Source organism: Lissotriton helveticus, chromosome 5_1, assembly GCF_964261635.1.
Source record: "Lissotriton helveticus chromosome 5_1, aLisHel1.1, whole genome shotgun sequence".
NCBI lineage: Eukaryota > Metazoa > Chordata > Amphibia > Caudata > Salamandridae > Lissotriton > Lissotriton helveticus.
Window position 1 is genome coordinate 73,353,605 of NC_136065.1, and position 21,590 is coordinate 73,375,194.

Here is a 21,590-nt window from a genome sequence, read left to right on the forward strand (position 1 = left end):
CATGCTGCTTTCTAAACTCAGCCGGCATGTGATTGCAGTACCTACTAAACAAGCTAAACTTTTAGCCACACCAACTGGCAGTGTTAGTAAATATTCGTTCCTAAACCCTGAAGCCAGGAGGTTTCCAAAGCACTTCTAGGCACCCCTGCACCTCGATTATGAACACAATCTCTTTGAAAAGCAAATCCCTCTTACTGAACAGTGTACTCGCCATGACTACAAATTACTGACCGTGCTATTATACACACCTGCAAATCCGATCTCGGATCATTTCCCTTGGATTCACAGGGATTAAGTCATCACTAAAATACATTTACAGAAAGAATTGCACTTTCAAACTGCTAATTCCACTAGCTCATCAAGGGAAACAGCTCAGATGAGGCACCATCTAGCACTTGGAAGTTCATCTGTTTTATATAAAACTAGCAGCCCGTCCCGACGTTGTCCGGGTATGAATTGCTGCCGGCCAGTAGTATATTGTTTTGTAGGATTTCGTTTTGATAGCATTTCTTATCTGTGACAGGCCTGTGAAACGCTCCGATTCACAGTGCACTGCTGAGGCACTTAAGAGTGCGCGTTCAGTAGTGTGTGAACTCGAGTTTCCCTACTTTATTTTTCCTTGCAATATTATATAGCGCAAACTCGACAACATGGCATGAGCACAATTTACATTACAGAAGAACACATTCATTTGTGGTAGGCACGGGGACACAAAGCGATTTGCCTGGAATCACAGGATGTTGAGCTGATGCCGAGATTCGAACGTAGCTCCCCAGCTCTAAAGTTCGCAATTCTAGAACTTGTGGCGGGAGGTGTGTCTAAAAGTGTATGTCGGTGCTGGCCATCAATGAGAGAGTGAAAAGACAGTGGAGGGGAGGGAGAGTATCATAGGAGGATTCATACTCCCAAGGCAATGTTACAAAAACAAGAGGAATCCGCCTAATGGTATTTGCAAGTGTTCCTCACAGTGGTGTGGAGCACTTAGTGTTTTTTAAAATACCCCTCACACACCAAAAGGACCCTTGGTTGGTGTCATGCTTCATCATCGGGGTCTCCGCACCCCTCTATGGGATGCGGCGTGCTGCGACCTACGGCTACGCAGGAGCACTTACAGTAGTAGACTATGTATGGTGCATGTGAGGGTATTATTGTAAAGTGGATGAGTGGTGAAATAGGTGAAAATTAATTAAAAAGTGCCTGGCTCGTGGGAACTTGAAAAAACTTTAATTTTGTCCCTGGGCTGGTACTATTAAAAGGAATGAAGTGCGAGGTGCTTATGTCATGATTATGTACATCAACTCATGTGTGCATCGACATGTTTCGGAGACTGCGCTCCTTCTTCAGGACAGGGTGCACAACTTCCCCACCTTACTCATGTTTCACTATGTAAAAAAACAATGATGTGTATTTACATAAAAGTGACAAGAAATAGATAAATATGTGTAAGCATAATAGGTTACAATGTACCTACAGCGGTATATCTCAAGAGTATGTGATTTGCATTACCTGAGGAAAAATGAGAGGAACAAATATTGGTAAACCTCTGGAGAACCACTTTCAACAGGTATAATCACCTAGAAAAAAACGTTGTTGGTAGGGGTTATACTGCTCAGTGAGGATTTAACCCTGTGAAAAAAGGACAAATACAGGACATACATACATTAAACAGAAAACACACAATATCTTGGTAGCCATGATACAGGGGGAAAGAAACCATAGATATTATAGGCATACTTGTCTTTTTTTGTTGTTAGTTTCATGAGCCTGCTAAACGTCTGGGGTGTCAATTGCCAATCTGCAATCTAAAAGTAATGATGGAAGGTGTAAATCTCGCCATACACTTACTGCAGGTCGTTGAATTCAGCGATCAAAAGTCATACTCACCAACTCAATAGGAGTTCCCAACCGTCTCTCCCCAAGCGCGGCTCCGCTGAAATGAAAGGTGAGCTCTCGGTTCCTCGGATTTATACGCCCTCTCTTTACTAAATTGATCGGTAATTGATAATTAGGCACGTAAGTCATGCCCAAGTAAGGTCTTTCCGTGATTGCGCGGAGGAGACGTTGTCAGCCCCACCACGTTGTTGAACCTGGAGCATTCGCTGCCTCCAGGTTCAACAACGTGGTTGTCCTGTGTCTCCTGTCATCAAAGTAGTTGGACAGAAACGACACCGGCTTTTCCGGATTGATTTTACTTGAGGACCCCTATCCCTTTCCTGATAACAAGATTCCATCACGCTCGATCAACCAGGACCGCGTGGGCCGAAGCACGCCCGGCACCATGTCCGGCATTTAAGGAGGTCAGCCCACCATCCCTCCTTTCCCCCCTCTTGTCCTGACAAAGACCCGCGCTGTAAGGGCAACTATCCCTACATGAAACAGGGTCGAAACGTAGACTACTCTCCCTTACCACACCAGCTTCTACCACTAGCAAGATTTTTACAGCTGTCACAGGAGCCTGGTCAATAAGAACTATATTGATATGTGCAGGTCGTTTGTGTGGCCCGAGCTAGGGGAATCACTTCAAGATTGTATATATGAATAAAGAGAATTGGATTTATTTGTCACTTAAATGAAGATTGTTTTTCCTTTTGCATTCCTCACGAAATCCCTTCACAGCACTACCCTTTTCCCTTAATCTTCCTTTCGTACATGTGGGCACAAATTGTTCGAAAAAGAAAAAAGTTTTGAATGTGTATCCTATAACCAATGATAAGGTTTTTGAGTACTTTGTGAATAAAAACATCGTACTTTGGATTTGCTTTCTGTTTTTCATTTGTGTTAAATATTGGTCTATTTGCTATATTTCTTCCTTTTTCTCCCAGTCCGGGACCCCTCTTTCTATAACAATATTTCCCACCTCCAACATAGCCCACCCACCACATCCGAGCATACCAACTTTGTTGGAAATGGGGATCTCTGGTTGGCGCAGTGCAGCACTGGCGACAAGCAGGGACCCTCTCTCCCAAGTCAGGGCTAAGGGTTACCTTCAAGAATAACCTCTGCTTACCCTCTAGGTAGTGTGGCGCAAGCAGTCTAGGCTAATCTCTGGGGCACATGTGGTTAAACATTTGCAGTATCACACCCTTCACCACCAACCCACCACACAATGACACCAAACTGTATTATTAAAAATATATTCTCTTTATATCTTTTCAGCAGCAGCTTGTAAATACAGTCTTTCAGGTTACTTGCAAAATTCCAGTTACTTGTAATGTGCCACAGTTCTTGTTCAGCTCTTAATAGTTTTGCACTGTTCTTTAAAAAAGGGGTTACAGGCTCTTCAACATACTTTTCCTGTCCTGCAGGCACAGTTTCTGATCAGCAAGGGTTACCCCTGGCTTTCTGTGGGCCTCTCTGCGCCCCTGAGATTCTCCGCGTAGGAAAAGCGGGCCCGGTCTGCCCAATCTCACGCTTCTGGCGGGAGCGGCGGCCGGGGAGTCAAAGTCCGCCTCTCTCTGCGAGCTGCACGGCTGTGCGCGGCTGGCGGGGGAGAGAGCGGGGGCCCGGGGAGCGCTAAACACGCGGCTCCGAGGGCTGTGCGAGGCAGAGGGCGGTGCGAGAGAGGCAGGGCAGATGCTCGCACCGCGGGGCAGGAAACAGTACCTTTCTGGGTTGAAGCAGCTGGGGCGCAGGTCAGCGCGGTGATCCGCGTCGCGGTGTCTTCCTCCCAGGGTTGGAGCGAGCGGCGGCTCGGCTCTGGCTCAGAGGTTGGCGTTGCGGCGCGGGCCGGGTCGCGCTGATAGAGCGCCTCGGGGTTTTCCTCACAAAAGGGGGGGCACACGGAGAGGGCAGCAATCCTCAGCGCAGGCCTCTGTCAATCCAGGCGACGTTCTTGCCCCACACGCCGCAGCTGCTCTTCAGACAGCGGCAGGCAGGTTCAAGGGCACAAGACACGAAGGGGTGCAAGCAGGCACCGGGCACGGCCTTTCTTCACGTTGCGAGCTGCGGCTCGGGGCCAGTCACGGTGCTCGGATCAGCTGGGCTGGTCTTTACGATGTTTCTGGGCCTGGCAGGCGGCAGTCGCTTTGTTCAGAGGGAGGGCAGCTCCCAGAGCGTTGCTGAAGAGCGCGATGGTCACAGCGCGCTCCGCTTTTCCTGGAGAGGCGTGCAGAGGGAAAGCAGCGGTTCCTCTGTCAGGGGGTAGCGCCCACTGTTCCTGGGGCGCTGGTCAGGGGGCAAGTTCCACAGCAAGCCCTTGGAGATCTTTTTAGGAGTTTGGCACAAAGTTCAAATAAAAGCAAAAGTCTCTTGTAGTCTCTTCTTTTTCTCTCCTTCTGCAGCAAGGCACCAGACACAGGCCAGAGACAGCACTCCTCCTTGTAGTCCTTCCAGGTCCTTCTCTTCGGGCAGAGTTTCTTCTGTAGCGCAAACAGGATCTAATTTACAAGGAGCAGGGCTCCTACTTTTATACCCAGTTTCTTTTGTTCTTACAGGCCAGGGGGGCCTTTGCATAACTGCTCCCAGCCCCTGAGCACTTGTGGTGGGTACTTCTGCTTCTGCATTCAGTGTGAGGGCAGGCACATCAGCCGCTCCCCAGGGGGGCGGAGCCAGCATTGTGAGGACAGGGGCAGCCAGGAGCACTTTGTTGACAAGCTTCGGTCCTTCCTGGGCCAGGTGCAGGCTGAGTCATCAGTCGCTCCCCAGGGGGGCGGAGCCAGCATTGTGGAGGCAGAGCACAGCCTGATGCATCATTCAGGGAAACTCCCACCTCCCACTAAGGTGTCATCCTGCTATTCACCACCTGTCAACTCCCAGCCCTGTCACTCACACAACTCAGACAGTCAGATACACACAAAGCAGAGGCGGGCTGAAATGGTTAGACAAGCAAATGCTAGCTTTCTAAAAGTAGCATTTGCAAACACAGGATATTAAAATAAACTTTACTAAAAGAAGTATTTTATTATTCTGAGTTCAGGCATACTAAACATTAATTTCTACCATGTTCCCTGAGCCTGCTGGGATTATAGAGTGTAATAATTCCAGCAGCCCATCTGGCCTAAAGGGAACTGGTAGCCTTACAATAGTGAAAAACGAATTTGGCAGTAATTCACTATTAGGACATGCCACACACATCAGAGCATGTCTTACCTTACACTTACAATGCACCCTGCCCTCAGGCCTACCATAGGGGTGACTAATATGAAGTTAAGGGAAGGTTTAGGGGCTGGCAAGTGTGTGCACTTGCCCAGCCAGCATGACAGTACCAGACTGCACGCAGGTTCTGCAATGGCAGACCCTAGACACATTTTTAAGGCTGCTTCTGTGGGTGGCGCAACCAGCGCTGCAGGCCCACTAGCAGTATTGGCATTTACAAGCCCTGGCACTCCTGGTGCACTTTACTAGGGACTAACAGTAAATCCAATGAACCAATCATGGACATCAATCACATGTACACTTTTCATAGGGAGAGCATATGCACTTTAGCACGGGTCAGCAGTGGTAAAGTGCCCAGAGTCATTAAACCAACAAAAACAGGTCAGAGAGAGTATTGGAGGAAGGCAAAAAGTTTAGGGATGACCCTGCCAAGAGGGCCAGGTCCAACAAACTTCCTCCCAGGACTTACTTAATGGAGGACACAGCGCGACACCATTGAGCAGGCCCCATGCACAGCTCTCCCCGTGCTGCTGCAATACTCAGCTCCTATCTTCTCCTTGCTTGTTTTCTGCTTTTTTGAGTGCCTTCGCTTTGCTTTCTCCTTGTTTTCATTGCGTTCTCATACTTCCCCCGTGTTTTTGTGGTGCCTTGTCCTTGCTTTTCCCTCGTTTGCACCGGTTATCTACTTGCTTTTTCCGTGTTTTTTTGAGTGCCTTCTGCTTGGTTTCTCCTCATTTTAAATTTTCTCCTTATTTTTCACCTTGTTTTTTGAGTGCCTTCTGTTTGCTTTCTCCTCGTTTTAAATTGTTTTCTCTATATTTTTTCCCTTGTTATTAGAGTGCTTTCTGCTTGCTTTCTCCTCGTTTCATATTGTTTTCTCCTTATTTTTTCACCTTGCTTTTGATTGCCTTCTCCTTGCTTTCCCCTCATGTTCACTGCTTTCTCCTTGCTATTATCCCAGTGTTTTTGAGTCCCTTCTCCTTCCTTTCCCTTCATTTTCATTGATTTCGCCTTGTTTGTTTTAATGTTTTTGCACTGCCTTTTCCTTGCTTTCCCCTTGTTTTCATTACTTTCACCTTGTTTTTTTCCTCATTGCCGCTTCTGCCTGTAGCCTTTTTCCTGCTTCCTAACTAGCCCCGCCCACTTCCTCCCAACGCCCTTCCCTCCTCCCAGGTCCTACTTAACGGAGAACGCAGCGCGACCCCACTGAGCAGGCCCCTGACCCAGGTCTCCCCTGCCTGCTGCATCACTCTTGCTCCTGCCTTCCCTGTTTTCTTTCCTTGCTTTTTGAGTGCCTTCTCCTTGCTATTCCCTCTTTTTTACTGCTTTCTCTTGGTTTCCCCCTGTGTTTTTGGATGCTTTCTCCTTGCTTTCCCACGTCTGCACTGTTTTCTCCTTGCTTTTTCCCTTGTTTTTTGAGTGCCTTCTCCTTGCTTTTACACAGTTTTCATTGCTTTTTCCTTTTTTCCTCCTTGTTTTCTGAGTGCCTTCTCCTTGCACTTCACTCGTTTTTTACTTTTTTCTTCTTGTTTTCCCCCCATTTTTTGAGTGCCTTCTCCTTGCTTTCCCCTTGTTTTTATTTTCTTTTAAAGTAGTGAGTAACTCCAGTGCCTTGAGACCCTTACGAGTGATTTGCCCCGCTTTTCTAAATCCTAGATTGATAGATTGATGCATCTACTTGGATGATGGACCTTGTCAATGACCAACAGAGGAAGACCTTCCCAGAGGCACCCTTATGTCTTCCTTTGGATTTACTTTTAGTTGCCCCTCATCTCTTTGTGAATGGAGTAGCCTCATGGTTCCACCTCTCCCTAAATAGCATTTGAAAAGACTTGAGGCCTAATTAATCTGCTTAAAATCACATGTTGTCAACAAGCCCAGCCTAGAGCTGTGCCCTGTTCCTAAAGGCCTCCTCCAACAACTGAGCACCTGAAAGGTTTTAAGTTATTCCTCTAAACGCATGTATGTGGCACTGAATGAAGTGCAGGGGATGCACCACAGTGTATTAAATGGTTTTAAGCGAAACTTGATTTTAATAACATTTTATATGTCCTCCTGTAGGGTAATGTTTTCAGCAGAAAAAATTCCATCCCTCTACCCATCTTTGATACCCGCCAGGGAGTTGCCCAAGTCTTCCAGGTACGACACAGTGCTTTCTTTCTATTAAAACAATTCCAGGACCCTTCAACAATGTCATGTGCTCACTGTATGTTAGCGGTATGTTTATATACCTATAAGAGTCATGTTGACATCTGTACAATATATCACCACCCATGAATAAACCATCTCAGTGATGTGCATTGGATTGGAGCTTATAAGAAATGTTTATTCCACCCCTGTTAATAGGAAGCGTGCAGATGGAGCAGGGTGGGTATTCTTGGCAATGTCTACTTCATTACCCTTTGCACACAAAGGCTCTGGCACACATAGGAAAGTACAGGTTTCCCTATGCAAAAGTCAAGGTTTACAATACCTAGTTTGACACCTTTCACATTCTTAAGGACTGTGCCACTCTTCTGTTGTCCCTATTTGGTTTAGGGGTACATCTGAGTAGATGCCTTAAACCCCAGGGATGTGTTTATTGCTTAGATTTCTGAGAACGGGACAAAGGACAAGCACTCCACACCTGTTCCTTTGAGCTGTACTCAGAGGAATATTAGAGACAATCGGAATACGAAAGACTGCATAGATGCTGTTGGTAGCCATGGACATTTATTTGTACTACTCCACTATTAGAGTTTGTTATAATGTAATGCATGTAATTTGTGCGGGCTGCAGCTGAGGTGCATAGTGCGAAGCTACAAGGAACAGCAACTGCACTCTTAGCTGAGAGCTACAGGCCGAGCCATGAACTGGCTCATGGCCCTTTATTTATACCCCTGGCCGTGCCTGGCTGTCAAGGTTGCATGCATGCTGCGCATGGGTCAGGGGTCACCCCGCATGAGCCGGGTGCCTCACTACATTCCCCTCAACTTTAGTTCAGTTCATCTCTCTTGGATTGACAAGGTTGGGGGCATCATACATAGTGCTTCAGTCTCTCACTGGGGTGAGGGTCAGGCTGGAGTTTCTATCGATGGCTTTAGGGGTGTGTTGGGTTGATCTTCACTTGCCACTGTGCCAGCTTCAGCTGTTTGCTTCCTGGGTGTGCCACCACTTGTGGGGCTTCTTTCCTGTGTTGGCAGCAGGCCTTTCAGTGACATTGCCGGGTGATTCTGCGGCTGCTTCAGTCCTGGCATGAGCGTGCTCTTCTTCGGCCAAGATCTCAACCTGTTTGAACCACAACACGATCCTGACGGCTGTTTTCCCTCCCTGGCGGAAGGTTACCATGGTGCCATTCACTGTCACGACTGCCATGGACATCGTACGTAGGGTGTGTTGAACTTCCATCCGGGGCAGCGGTCACGTATTAGTACTCCTGGCATTAAGAGTGTTTTTGCGCTCCTCACCTTTGGCTTGCCCAATCATTGTTCTGCTTCCTCTATTTCCGTGCACGGTCTGATTGTATTCAGGGCCCTCCACTCTGGGTGGGCTGGGACTGATCCAGCGGAAGGGTCAGGATGAACAACTCACAAAAATCAACAGAAATTTTCTCTCAAACTGGGCCCACATACACATTCAAGTTTTTCCCTGATCGTTTTCCGGGGGGGGGAGGAGGAGGTCAAGTTTTATTTCCGCTTTGATCTGAATGTAGCCGATACCTAGCTAACCTTTAACAGAGCCATACTCTTCCTTTGGTCAATGGACCATTAGTCGAGTAGTTGATGGGGATATTAACAAATACATCAATCTAAAAATTATTGATTAAAATATTCACAGACACCGGGTAACATTCAATCAAATGTATCTAATCATTCACACAAATTGAACGCTCATTTGTACAGATACACAGTGCAAGCTCCGTCAACTTTCATTTAGAGAGAAATTCATTTTGCATACACATTCAATTAAAAGACACATTCAACAATTCAATACATTAGGAGTGATAGATGAAGAGACAAAAGGCATATCAATCATTCATTTGACAAGAATATGCAAAATCAAGACAGGAAATTATTACCTAATGGTGAAATGGGAAACCCAACCCTTTACCAAAAGGATTGGAGGGGGTCACCTGATAAAGATTCAGGAGACAAAGGCTAAAGGACAGGTGCAGGATAGGATTATACTTACTACACTTTTCTAGAACAGGAGCACATCCCTCTCTTACACTCTCTCCCTCCTTGATGTTCTTCTGCAAGTCTTCACTCTAGTCAGGCTGTCTTTCAGTATTGAATCTTCCGAGTTTGTTCTTCGCCAGCAGCACTCGCTAACTCAGCATATCTTGTATCTTGCTTCTCTTGATTCTCCTCAACGTCAGCCCTCTCTCTTGATTGTCATCGTCAGCTTCTTGTCTCTAAATGAAGCCACTGTAGCGTTATAGTCTTTATTTCTGCATGTTCCACCCTCACAGTATCAAGTCTCACTGGATCACAGATTCTGATTGGGCAGGGACAGAGGAGTTGTAATCACCTTGTGCGGTCATTGCTAATTCTAAACTAATTCTTTGTCTTGCAAGCCCTTCCCATTTAATTTATTCATGATTAAAAAAAGTTTTAGTTCTCGTTTATCTTCTTGATACATTAAATACAATTTGAACCCCTCGGCTGAGGACGGAATTCTGCGCCTGTGCGGCACATTCCGATCGCGGGCATGGTCATGACGGCTCCCGGCCGTCAACAGCACACGCCCACCGTAACTGATGACGACCGGGAGCCGTCATCAGCACCAAAGGGGTTAATATATTTCCGCAGTTGGTCCGTGTTCCCAATGCGTCTCTGCCAAGGTTCTTGGCAGCCCATCAACTTTTCCGGTCACTAGGTCATCTCAAGACTCCAGTGCGCAAGTTCAGCTTTCATTACGTTTCATCCGCCATCTGTCTTCCTATTAAGGACATCAGGCCCAAACGCACACTATCAATAAAAGAGTCAAAAACAAATGTTAATTTCTCAAATATGTGATTAGCACTGTTCACCGCCCACTGCTACTCTATCCCTTGTTACTTTCTTCTTTGTTAAGCAGAAGCATTAGCAGCAATAATTCACAACAAATTCAAGCAAGCATATTGCAGGCACACAGTGCCTTGAGACCTACAGTTAGTTGCTCTTTGTGCATGCGTGACAGTTTCCCCCTCACATGGGTTAGTCATATGATTAATAATGTGGTTCTGCTTCACACATGCGCAGAACATTTTTCGGGTTCCGAGCGGGATTTAACTTACGCGGCAATTATTCTTTGTTATTTAAGCAAACATATAGCTCTCTTCCGGAATGTAATTGTGGTGAGTATATTAATGTTTCTTCTATTCTACAATTATTACTTATTAGTACATGTTAACGAGAGGTTGATCCGAGCAAGTTTCTTTTTCTTGAGTCCTTGCTCCATCAGGACCGGGTTGCATCTCCTGCCCTTTAGCATTAGTGTTGACAGGTAGCCCTTCATCATGCAGTGTGGAATCCATGGTAGGCTCTGAGAAACCTGTAAAGGCTGACTTCAAGGTGGCACCCTTCTTGTACTGCTACCCGCAGTGTGTGCATGAAGCCCTCCATGTCGCCATTGGCTTGTGGCCATTGCGGGATTATCTCCCTGTATTTTCCCCATAGGTGCTGTAGGAAGTACTAAAATTCCACCCCTTGGAAGGGCAGTCCAATATCAGTCCTGATCTCTTCCAGGATTCCCAATAGTGCAAAGACATTCTCCAGCGCTGAATCGACTTTGGTAATTCTGTTTATCCCATCAGCCCCACAATGGGGTATTTAGAGTGATGATCCATCATTACCTTCGGGAGACACTCATCTAGGAAGCTACTAAAGTCTAGGCTGACTTTTGATCACGGTTCATCACAACGTTCTTCGGTCACCTCTGGTGCGGGGCTTCTGCCCCACTTGTTCGTTGCTTTACAGGCTAGGCAGTGTTGCATCAGGGTGTTGACTGCCTCTTCTAGCCATGTTAAGTATGGGCGAAATTTGCGAATTCGCAGTCCGCGAATTTGTGCGAAATGGCAAAAAAATCAGCGAGTTCGCGAATTCTCCCGCAAACTCGCGGATTTTTGCGCCATTTGCACAAATATGTGACCAGGTGTGCCTGTAACTTTGCCAGCGCGCCAAAAGGCGCCGAGGTCCCTTGAGTGAGCTGGCCATTATAGTGGGGACGGGCGGTAAGATGTTTCATACCGCTAGTGTGTGGTGGACGGGACCAAACGGGCGGGGCTTCTATGCGAGTTCACATGCATCTTGTGTATAAAGGGTCAGAGACCAAGCAGAGCAGCAGATGAGGAGAAAGCAGCCTCCTGGTCACAGGAGCTACACAGGGATGGAGCTCGGGAAACTCATGGATGCAAAAATACGTTTGGCACAGGACCCCAGAATCCTTCAGATGTCCAAGATAGCTCTGCTGCGCGTGTTGGTACAAAGCCATTCTGATCCTGTTCAGTGGGTTCAGGTGCATGCAGCTGCTGCTGCTGGACAATGTCCCATCTCATACTAAACTGCCCCGTACAGACATATGCTGGCGCTGGGCAGTAGGGTGCAGTGACATGCAGGTGCTCCATGCCTGGTAGATGCGCATACCGGTGCCAGGGGGACACGTGTTTATTGGTGCAGCAAGTTATGACTTTACATTTTGACTGCACCAGACGGTGGTACCACCTACACGGATCAGGAGCATCCAGGCACCAGACTTCATGGTGCAAGAGCATAATGGTGCTGTGCGGTACGGGTATATATGTACTGGAGGCAGGGGGACACTTAGCACAATGTGTGCTCACACCCAGAGGGCTCCCAGGCAATTGAGCACGAATGATTTTCACACTGAGAGGGCTCCGGGGAAGTTCAGCAGCATGGGGGCTCCCACCCACTGGGTCCCGAGGCAGTTAAGTAGCACGTGGGCTCACAACCCCTTGGCAGCTCAGCAGTGCGGGGGCTCACACCCACAGGGCTCCCGGGCAGTTTAGCAGCGCCACCCTCTGGTTCATCACTGCCACCCTCTGGTTCACCACAGACACCCTCTGGTTCACCACTGCCACCCTCTGGTTCACCACTGTCACCCTCTGGTTCATCACTGCCACCCTCTGGTTCATCACAGCACCCTCTGGTTCACCACTGCCACCCTCTGGTTCACCACTGCCACCCTCTGGTTCATCACAGCACCCTCTGGTTCACAACTGCACCTTCTGGTTCATCACAGCACCCTCTGGTTCACCACTGTAGAGTATGGGGAGAAAGCACACCTGCCCAGCCTCCACCAGGGGCTGGTTAATGTGTTACTGAATTTGAGCTTCAAGTCCGGCACCTGCTTCCTTATCTGTAAGTGCTTCCTGTTGTGGTTTAATTTTTGTGACAGTCTGGAGCATTGTAATTACCAAAAAGGGGACACTGTTCCTAATACAAGGTGCTAAAAGTCACCAAATGCAAGGGGGTGCAAAAGTCACCCATATGTGAGGAAAGGAAAGTAAAAGAAAGAGAATCCTTAGGTAAGGGAACCCACAAAAAATATGTAAAGGGGAAACCATTTTGTGTCCTCTGTTGCCCTCACACACCTGGAAAGATGTCATGCTTCATCATCGGGCAATTGCTCCTCGTAGGGCCGGCGCTGCAATTCCCTACGGGCCCCCCAAAAGGGACTCTTTATCGGAGATCTTTTATAGGACTGCCGGATGGTGCATGCGGGTGTGTGGGGTAGTGGGTTAAAAGAGGGAAATAAAGGGTGCGTGCAAGTGTAAAGTGAACATCATACTGGGTAACCATGCAGCAATTGTTTCAATCATGTACCCAGAGCAGACTCAACTGCTAAATGAAATCTAGCCCCAGTGGCATCCTATGCCTGGGTATAGAAGGACAAAGGTCAACATGTTTCGCGCCTGCGTCGCCTTAGGGGTCGTTGGCGCTTCGTCAGGACCAGAATTCTAAAAGGTAAGGTGCACGTGATAAATGAATTAAAAATACCCTCATAATCGATCAGGGCGGGCAGAAACCTGTATACCCCAAGTCTGGCTACAGCTGCATATTTGTAACCGCTCCTGGTCAGTACCTCGCAATGCTGAGGAGAACGATCCTCTGGCTTCAATCAATGGACTCAACCAATTTAAAGAGCTCTTAAAATGGGCGCTCCCTCCTCCACACCTACCCCATCATTGTGTCGGCCAGTCTGGAGCATTGTGCCATACTTGTAACTATTCTCTGACCCTGCTTCGAGGGTCAGAGCAGGGTCAGAGAATAGTTTCAAGTAGGCAACAACACTGGAGGCGCCGCTCAGGAAGCACTTACAGGGTTACAACAGGTGCCCAAGTTAAAGTTAATTTTGTTGTAACCATTTTGTAAATGGTTACAAAGAAATTAGCTTCAACTGGGGCACCTCCTGTAACCCTGTAAGTGCTTCATGTACTTCAGTTTTTGAAAATCCGTCCCGCACGCGATTTTGCAGATTTTTCTGCAATTTCGCGAGATTCGCGGACCGCAAAATTGCAGAAAATCCACAAATTACGCAAACGGAACGGATTTTACGCCCATGCTTAGAAACATACCCTTTTCCTCAGGCTGGCTTTTGTCTTGGCTGCTCCTTGTAGGCTAGTTCTGTTACTCTCTGAGTTAGAGACACTGGTATCACCAGGCATGGTCCAGGTAGAATTACACCCTCTCGTGCCATGCTGAATTTTTCCCTGATTTGCCAAAATTGTGATAGTCTATTTCTTACTAGGCCGGCCCAGTAATTGGCATCATCCAAGGATGACCTCCATGTTCCTCCTTGCAACACAGCTGTGACCTTCTGGAAAACCTCGTATTCTGCTGTTGCTTGGCTTATCACCCTCAGGTGAGGTTTGGGCACGCTCCTTGGCTAACCAACCTCAGATACTCCTCCATCTGGGAGGCGTCATTCCCTGGATAGACCCCCATGGGGGCGTGCAGCCATGATAGTAAGTTTCCAGGATTCCTTGATCCTTGCCTATAGATTACGTGAAAATTATACTGTTGTAACTGTATATCCCAGTGCTCAATCCGGGGCAGAGGGTGCAGTGCGGTGCCTTTGAATAGGCTTACGAGCGATTGGTGAATGGTAATTACTCTCAATAGTCGCTCATACAGGTAGAGATGAAATTGTGCGCACTCCCACTTGATTGCAAGGGCCTCCCTTTTAATCTGAGCATACCTTGCTTCTCTGAATGTGAGGGCCCTGATAGCTAATGCAACAGGCACCCATTGCCCTGGCTCTGCCTCTTGCATGAGTACAGCTTCCATGCCTGTGCTGCTGGTGTCCACAATTAATTTGGTTGTCAAGTCTGTGTCGAATTAGGCCCTGGTGGTTTTGTCCAGCAGTGCGTTCTTGACCCAGGTGAATGACTCTGCCTCCCTGGGACCTCATACCCATCAAGCATCTATCTTGATGAAGGTCCGGAGAGACTCGATGATTGTTGCCAGGTTCGGGATGAATTGGACACAGTAGGTGGCCATTCCCAGGAAACTGTGGCTTTCTTGGGGACTGGGTCCTGTTGAAGTGCTTGAGACTTGTGGCAAACATTTTGGATGCCATCTTTGGTGAATAACTTGCAAGCCGGATAAGGTCTCCAGTATAGTGTTCTGAAAAACCTACTGTCCTTGTCTAAGCGCAGTTGGGGGTACCCTGCACTGAGGTCAAGTTTGGCAAACCATTTAGCTCTATTAAGATGGGCGAAGATGTCGTGCATGGTAAGCATGATGTGCCTCTTGCGACTGATTGCCTGATTGTGGAGGCCTGAATGGGTAGCCACGTCTTGCCTGGCTGTTTGAGCTTCTCTGTAATCACATTGGGGATACTTATGGGGTTGGACAGGAGACTTTCTGTATGACGTCTAGTTGTTGCAATTTTTCCAGCTCTTGTTCCACAAGGGGTTGTAAGTGAAATGGCACTGGCAGTTGTGGCAGGGCCACAAGTTTCACTGCCTTGTCAATGTGTAACCTAATGGAGGGGTCCTTTCAGGCATCCTAGACCTTGAAACAGGTGTGGAAACTGGTGTGTTCTCATAGGCATGCATAGAAATTGTCTATTTAATCCCCTTTCCAGTGGTGAGCTTGACAGAGTTTAAAGCGCTCACAGCCAGGGTTTAGTTGGGGGTCAACATGTGACCGTGAGGGGCTCAAACAACTTGTAGATTTCCTCTCCTGCATAGTATAGCAGGAGTGACCTCTTAGCTGCTTCACCAGTCTCTCTGGTTGTGCAGAAGTAGTTGTTGAGTTGACCAGCCCATATTTTTTATCTTGGCACCACAGTGGCCGAGTCGGATAGTTAACTGACTGATTGAGAGCGTTGATCAGATTGTAGGAGTGGTTTCCAGGGACCGGTGGCAATGCCAGGCCTGGGGCAGAGTTCTGCCCAGCATTTGTGTTTTCTGCCATGTTGTGAGGCCTGGAGTGCCTGTGGAGCCAGGGCGTGTTGGGCGGTCAGCAAGCGGTGGACTGCATGCTTGGCGGTCAGCAACCCTGGTGCAATTTGTTGGCAGACCACCTCATCCTGAGAACACACTTCACATGGGAACTCATAGCCTGTAATTCCCCAGACATCCTGGTGCAGAAGAGTATGTTAGTGCCTTTGCGTGATGCTCAGGGGGGCCGGCCATATGCAGGCCTCTGGTTTAAGATGCACTGCAGTGTCTGGCTGATGGAGGTAGTTGGGTTTGGGAGGTGCCCACAAAGTCTAGGCGAGCCCTCAAGGACCAACAGCAGAGGCCTTTTCCTCCACCAAGTGCTACGAGGCTCTGCACGGTGTGGCCTCACCACGGGGGCGATGGATGCTAGTGTGGGAAGCAGCTGGGGCATCACTCAATTTGTAGTGAAGAAGGGTGTTATTAGGGTTGAACCCTCTTCATAAGGCTAATTTGTGCAGGCCACAGCTGAGGTGCATAACGTAGAGCTAAAAGATCTGTACCACGTTCCTAGCTGGTAGGTTTGGGCCGATCAACGAGCGGTCTTGCGTCCCTTTATTTATACACCTGGTCATGCTCGGCCATCGGGGTTGCGTGCATGCTGCGCAAGGGTTGGCAGTCATCCAGCATGGGCTCAGTGGCTCACTACATCTCAGATCATGTGCAATGAGTGTTATGAGAATAAACACAATATATACCTCAAACGTTATTGAGAAAACTCTGCATTTGGCATGTGTCATAAAACATTCATATGTCAAACTGCCCATTTGCTTGGCTTGCCGAGCCATGTCATGCCTTCCTGCATACTTGCTGCAGAATTGGTGGTCTTCAGTGTATCACAATAAGCGTCCTTTGAGATGTCTCTCAGCATCTTAGCTTGCTCTCTCCACTACTAAATGGGGGAAGCTATTATACCCTATGCATAATAATGTTCCTACTGGGCTGTTGTCAGCATCCTCTCCTTAGAACCCCAAATTAGGCAAAACAGCAAAGCTTGCTTAAAACCATGCTTTATCTCAGGCATTAGATGTATTCATGTACGTAACAATTAGACTGGAGTACAGAAGCCTAAGACATCACAAGGGCACATGAGATGAAATATTTCACCTCAAAGTTACAGTTGAAGACATAGAAAAACACAAAAAATCTATCACTGTGAGAATTTCTAATCAAGTCCAAGTTTAGCAACAATTGATCTGCTCAGAGTATACAACCACTTTCTTCACGACTAAAACCAAACTTGTGTAAAGCTCTTGTTAAATAAATATGCATGCATACAATTCATGTTCATAAATGTCATAGCCTGTCACATATATGAACATCAGTATTTACAAACAGAAACTCTCTAGATAGAACACAGAGGAACATACATACAAAGACATAACTTTCCCATGTCTCTGAACCCAGGATCCTAGTGTCTTTCTGGGAGAGTGGAACCAAGTCCTGTGCACACATTTTCAAAATTTAGGTTTCAGTGTAGAAACCATTCTTCAAAGTACTTTACGTTCAGAAATTATGAAGGTCGACATCAGGAATATATTAAAGAAGATTATTTTATATAAAGTCATGTGGGTCGAGACAGAAAGAATGCCAGCCGACACGTGTTTCGTCACTCAGGAGTTATCCTGTGACTCTTCAGGGCTGGGAAGGACACAAGGAAAGAAACGGTATAATACACAGAGAACATAAAAACAAAATATGGGTGATGATGACAAAAAGGCACCCTGTTAAAGTGGAGACCTTAAGAGAGTGATGTGGACAAGCTGTCAGGAGTTCCCGTCAAGCGGGAGAAAACGCCGTGATCGGCGAAGTCGGACTACAAGTCCCAGGACGCCTAGCGGGCGTGGTTATGCAAACGGGAGCCGTTACATAACACATGGGGTAAACACGCCCATAAAGGAGGAACTCCGAGGAAGAAACGCTGTCGGATATTGAGTCTAGTACCGACACGTTTGCAGCAGAGTCAGAGGCGTTCGGAGAGAAGCGAAGCAGAGGGAGCTGTCTGCGAGAACGGAGGTAGGTCGAGTCGTTACTCCCTGGGCCGTGTCTCGTAGAAACTAACCTGTGTCTGCTCAGACGCTCAACCGAGCCTCTGCCTACAGTCGCCGTATAGACGCGGCGGATTCAAAGCTACAACATTTCAGGCGCTGGTTGGAGCCGTGGCTCCCAGCCCTACCTGCATTATAGCGATACCCGCTGTGACGCACACCGGGAGGTGTTTGCCGCGTCACAGCCGCCGGGTGTCCAAGGTTGATAGAGCGGCTGCTCTCGCCTTGTTCTGCTAACATTGTGGGGAGCAACAGAGAATTAACACCAGGCGGTGTTCAGAGTTCCCATGTAACACGAGGAAGAGGTTGAGCGGCTGCTCCCTTCGGGTAGAGACTCCGGCTGGTGGTCTCCCCGTCTCCTCTGTCCTAACTCTAAGTACCTTGTCCACCCGCGACCTCTCGAGTGGTATTGCCGGCCACTGGGTTCCCTGCCCTCTGTTGGCATACGCCGGGACCGGCGTATATGCAGAGGACGGTCAGACCTTTCCATAAGGCGGGGTGACAAAGAGCCGTGGAGTATTCTGAGGAGGAGGTCGAGCGGCTGCTCCCTTCAGGTAGAGACCCCGGCTAGGTGACTCCCTGTATCCTCGCTGCAACCATAGCATAACAGTGCCCCTCACAGCATTGCGTTTAGGAATTCCTACGGAGGATTGGTAACGTAGAAGGCTGGAAGTTCCAGTGACATTTCTTTTTGCTTCTTGTAGTTTTGTTTAACCTTCATTAAACCCCTCATTACTTACTTACGTGTTTTGTCCTCCTTGCAAGTGTCAGTTACCGATCCCGAGACCACTAGGTCGTTACAAAATATCCGACCTTTGCAAACATTAACTGTCTCCTGGTCGGTATCTGACATGGCGTCGCTTGATGACGTACTGGCCGCCTTGGCCGCCATACAAGTGGAGTTGACGGCCTCAAGGCTAGAAACAGCCGAAGTAAGGGACAGGCTGGATGCACTACAGAGCGACCCATTTACGCCCAGCACCCCCGTACGAACCAAAACCCAGCGGTGGTGGTAGAAATGCCGGTTTCCATACCTTTGGCGACCCCGGAGAGATACGATGGGGATCCCAACACAAAGTGCAGGTGTTCCTCACACAAGTGGCTCTTCATCTATCGTGCAAGCCGAAGTCGTTCCCTACCAGCCAAGCCCGTGTGGCCTTCCTTATTTCCTACCTGGCTGGAAACGCGGCGCAATGGGCGGTCCCGCTGGTGAGCAGGGATGACCCCATCCTATGCGACTGGGGAGCGTTTCGGGAGGAATTCCTGAAGGTATTCGACCGAAGGGCAGAATCGTACACGGCGGACCGTGAAATGCTCGAGTTAAGACAAGGGTCCAGCGATTTGGTCCAGTACCTCAACGCCTTGCGCAGGTTGGTTGCGGAAACCAAGTGGCCTGTCGCAAAACAGACGGCGCTCTTCCACCAAGGCCTGTGCGATGAGCTCAGAGACGTCGTGGCGCAAATCGACCCTCAACCCAAGACATGCGAAGGGCTTATCAGCTTGGTCTTACGGTTGGACCATCGGATAAGCGATCGGAAAGGCGATCACCGGAAAAAAGGGAAGGCCCTTCCATCCTACGTGACGGTGGGAAGTCCTGAACCATCAGCGGCCACCAAGGGAGAACCCATGGACATTAACGTCATTAGGGCTAGCCTCACTGCCACGGAGAAGGAATCCCGTCGGAAGCAGGGGCTGTGTCTCTACTGCAGCAAGAAGGGCCACTACGTACGTGAATGTCCGGCCAAGCCGAAAACAACACGGTACCGAGCCAACCGGTCAGTAACCGCGGTGGTGGATGTCCCGGCGGAAAACTAGAGGACTCCCAGACCAAGGAAGGGGCATCTCGGAGTCACGCATACATCCCTTTGCTATCCTCCTCTGTCGCCAAGGGACAAAGACATCTTTTTCTCACTATACATGTGGGGGTACACGACCAGTGGATACCCGTCGTAGCCATGGTGGATTCAGGGGCTACCGGCGTGTTCATGGACTATAACGAGGCGCGCAGATTGGGGCTCATGCTTCTTCCAAAGGCCATACCCGAAGATGTCTATGCGGTGGACGGGAGGAGACTGGTGACGGGGCCCATCGGGCAGCACACGGGGACCCTTTCGGTGAAGTATGGACGGAACCATCTGGAGCTCATTGATTTTAACATCATCAGAGCACCGCAATACGGCGTCATTTTGGGGTTACCTTGGCTTTGAAAGCATAATCCGTCTGTGGACTGGCCAACGCATCACATTGAGATGTCATCGCCGTATTGCCAACAGCATTGTGGAATGAGTCCAGAAGCCCCTTTGGCAACCGCAGGGGGGCCAGACCGTGGCCACAGCGGCAGAAAAGGATGTAACACTCCCTCCAGCTTATCATAGTTATGTGGACGTCTTCGATGAAGCAAAGGCCGAGGTCCTCCCTCCACATAGACAGTTCGATTGTCAGATCGACCTGGTACCAGGGGCAAGCGTTCCAACCGGCAGGTTGTATGCCCTGACGGAGCCAGAAAACGTGCATCTCCGAGGGTACCTGGATAAGCTCCTAAGCCTGGGATTTATCCGTCCGTCCAAATCCCCGGCCGCCTCGCCGCTCTTCTTCATCCCTAAAGCCAACGGGGAATTGAGAGCCTGTGTGGACTTCAGGGCCTTGAATGCGATAACCGTCAAAAATCGCTGCCCTTTGCCTCTCATCAGTGTTCTCCTGGAACAGGTAAAAAAGGCTCGTATCTTCACGAAATTGGATCTGAAAGGGGCATACCATCTGGTGCGCATGAGGGACGGCGACGAGTGGAAGACCGCCTTTAAGACCAGGTTCGGCCTTTTTGAGTACCTCGTCATGCCGTTCGGCCTGTGCAATGCCCCTGCGGCCTTTCAGTTTTTTCTGAACGAGGTTTTTCGGGAGGTGTTGGATATCTACGTCGTAGTATATATCGACGACATCCTCGTGTATTCGGCCGAAGAGGAGGTACATGTACAACATGTAATGACAGTACTCCAGAAGCTGAGGGAGAACATGCTGTTTTGTAAACTCAGCAAGTGCGATTTCCACGTTACCTCAGTGGAATTCCTCGGAGTGATGCTGAGTCCGGACGGACAGGAGATGGCGGAACGCAAAATCAAGGCGGTGAAGGAGTGGCCGGTGCCTCAAGGAGTCAAGGATGTTCAAAGCTTCATTGGCTTCGCCAACTTCTACAGGCGGTTTATCGATGGATTTTCTGGGTTGGTGGCCCCGATCACACAACTGTTGAGGAAGTCCCCGGAGTTCATCTGGTCCCGGGAGGCGCAGGAAGCCTTTGAAGCCCTGAAAGACGCTTTCAGTAAAGCACCGGTGTTGGCTCACCCCGATCCGGATCTCCCCTACGTGGTAGAAGCCGACGCCTCGGATGTGGCCCTGGGGGCCATCCTATCCCAACGTAACCAGGACACAGGGGTGCTTCATCCAGTGGCGTACATGTCCCGCAAACTCAACGACGCGGAACGCAACTACCACATCGCGGAGAAGGAACTTCTCGCGATTAAGGACGCATTCGCCGAGTGGAGGCACTGGTTAATGGGGACCAGGCATGTGGTTTCGTTGTACACGGACCATCGGAACCTGCAGTTCATGACGGCAGCCAGGCATCTGTCTCCCCGGCAAATGCGGTGGATGTTGTTCTTCGCGGGGTTCAACTTCCACATCACGTACCGGCCTGGGTCAGAAAACCGGAAAGCGGATGCCCTGTCGACACAGTCGGCTGTCAGGGAACCACTGCCAGTGGCCGAGCACTCCATCATCCCCCCTCAGATGGTGTTGGGGGTTATCCAGCCAGATTCCTTCCTTAGGGGAATCCAGAGAGGGATTCGAACATTCGCATGGAGGAGGTGGCTCCTCAGCCACAAGGACTGGCAGGTGAAGGACGGGATACCTCTGAAAGGCAGGTGCCTACTGCTACCCACGCTTCGACTGCGGAAACAAGCGTTTGTCTGGTGCCATGATTCTCCTTGTGCGGGGCATTTGGGTTTCGCGAAAACGGTGGCCAGCAT

General features: G+C 48.9%; 1 protein-coding gene across 5 annotated transcripts in view; it reads left to right on the top strand.

Moving 5' to 3' along the window:
- LOC144752968 (DELTA-actitoxin-Aas1a-like) overlaps positions 1–21,590 on the top strand; it is a 140,813-nt gene that overhangs the window by 39,534 nt on the left and 79,689 nt on the right. For 3 of the 5 annotated variants that reach the window (XM_078640776.1, XM_078640775.1, XM_078640777.1), the window contains exon 2: positions 7,156–7,233. The exons of the other annotated variants lie outside the window; for them this stretch is intronic. In XM_078640776.1, coding sequence (XP_078496902.1) covers positions 7,160–7,233 — 74 coding nt within the window. In that variant the 5' untranslated portion in view covers positions 7,156–7,159. The remainder of the gene's footprint in view (positions 1–7,155; positions 7,234–21,590) is intronic. 5 annotated transcript variants of the gene reach the window in all.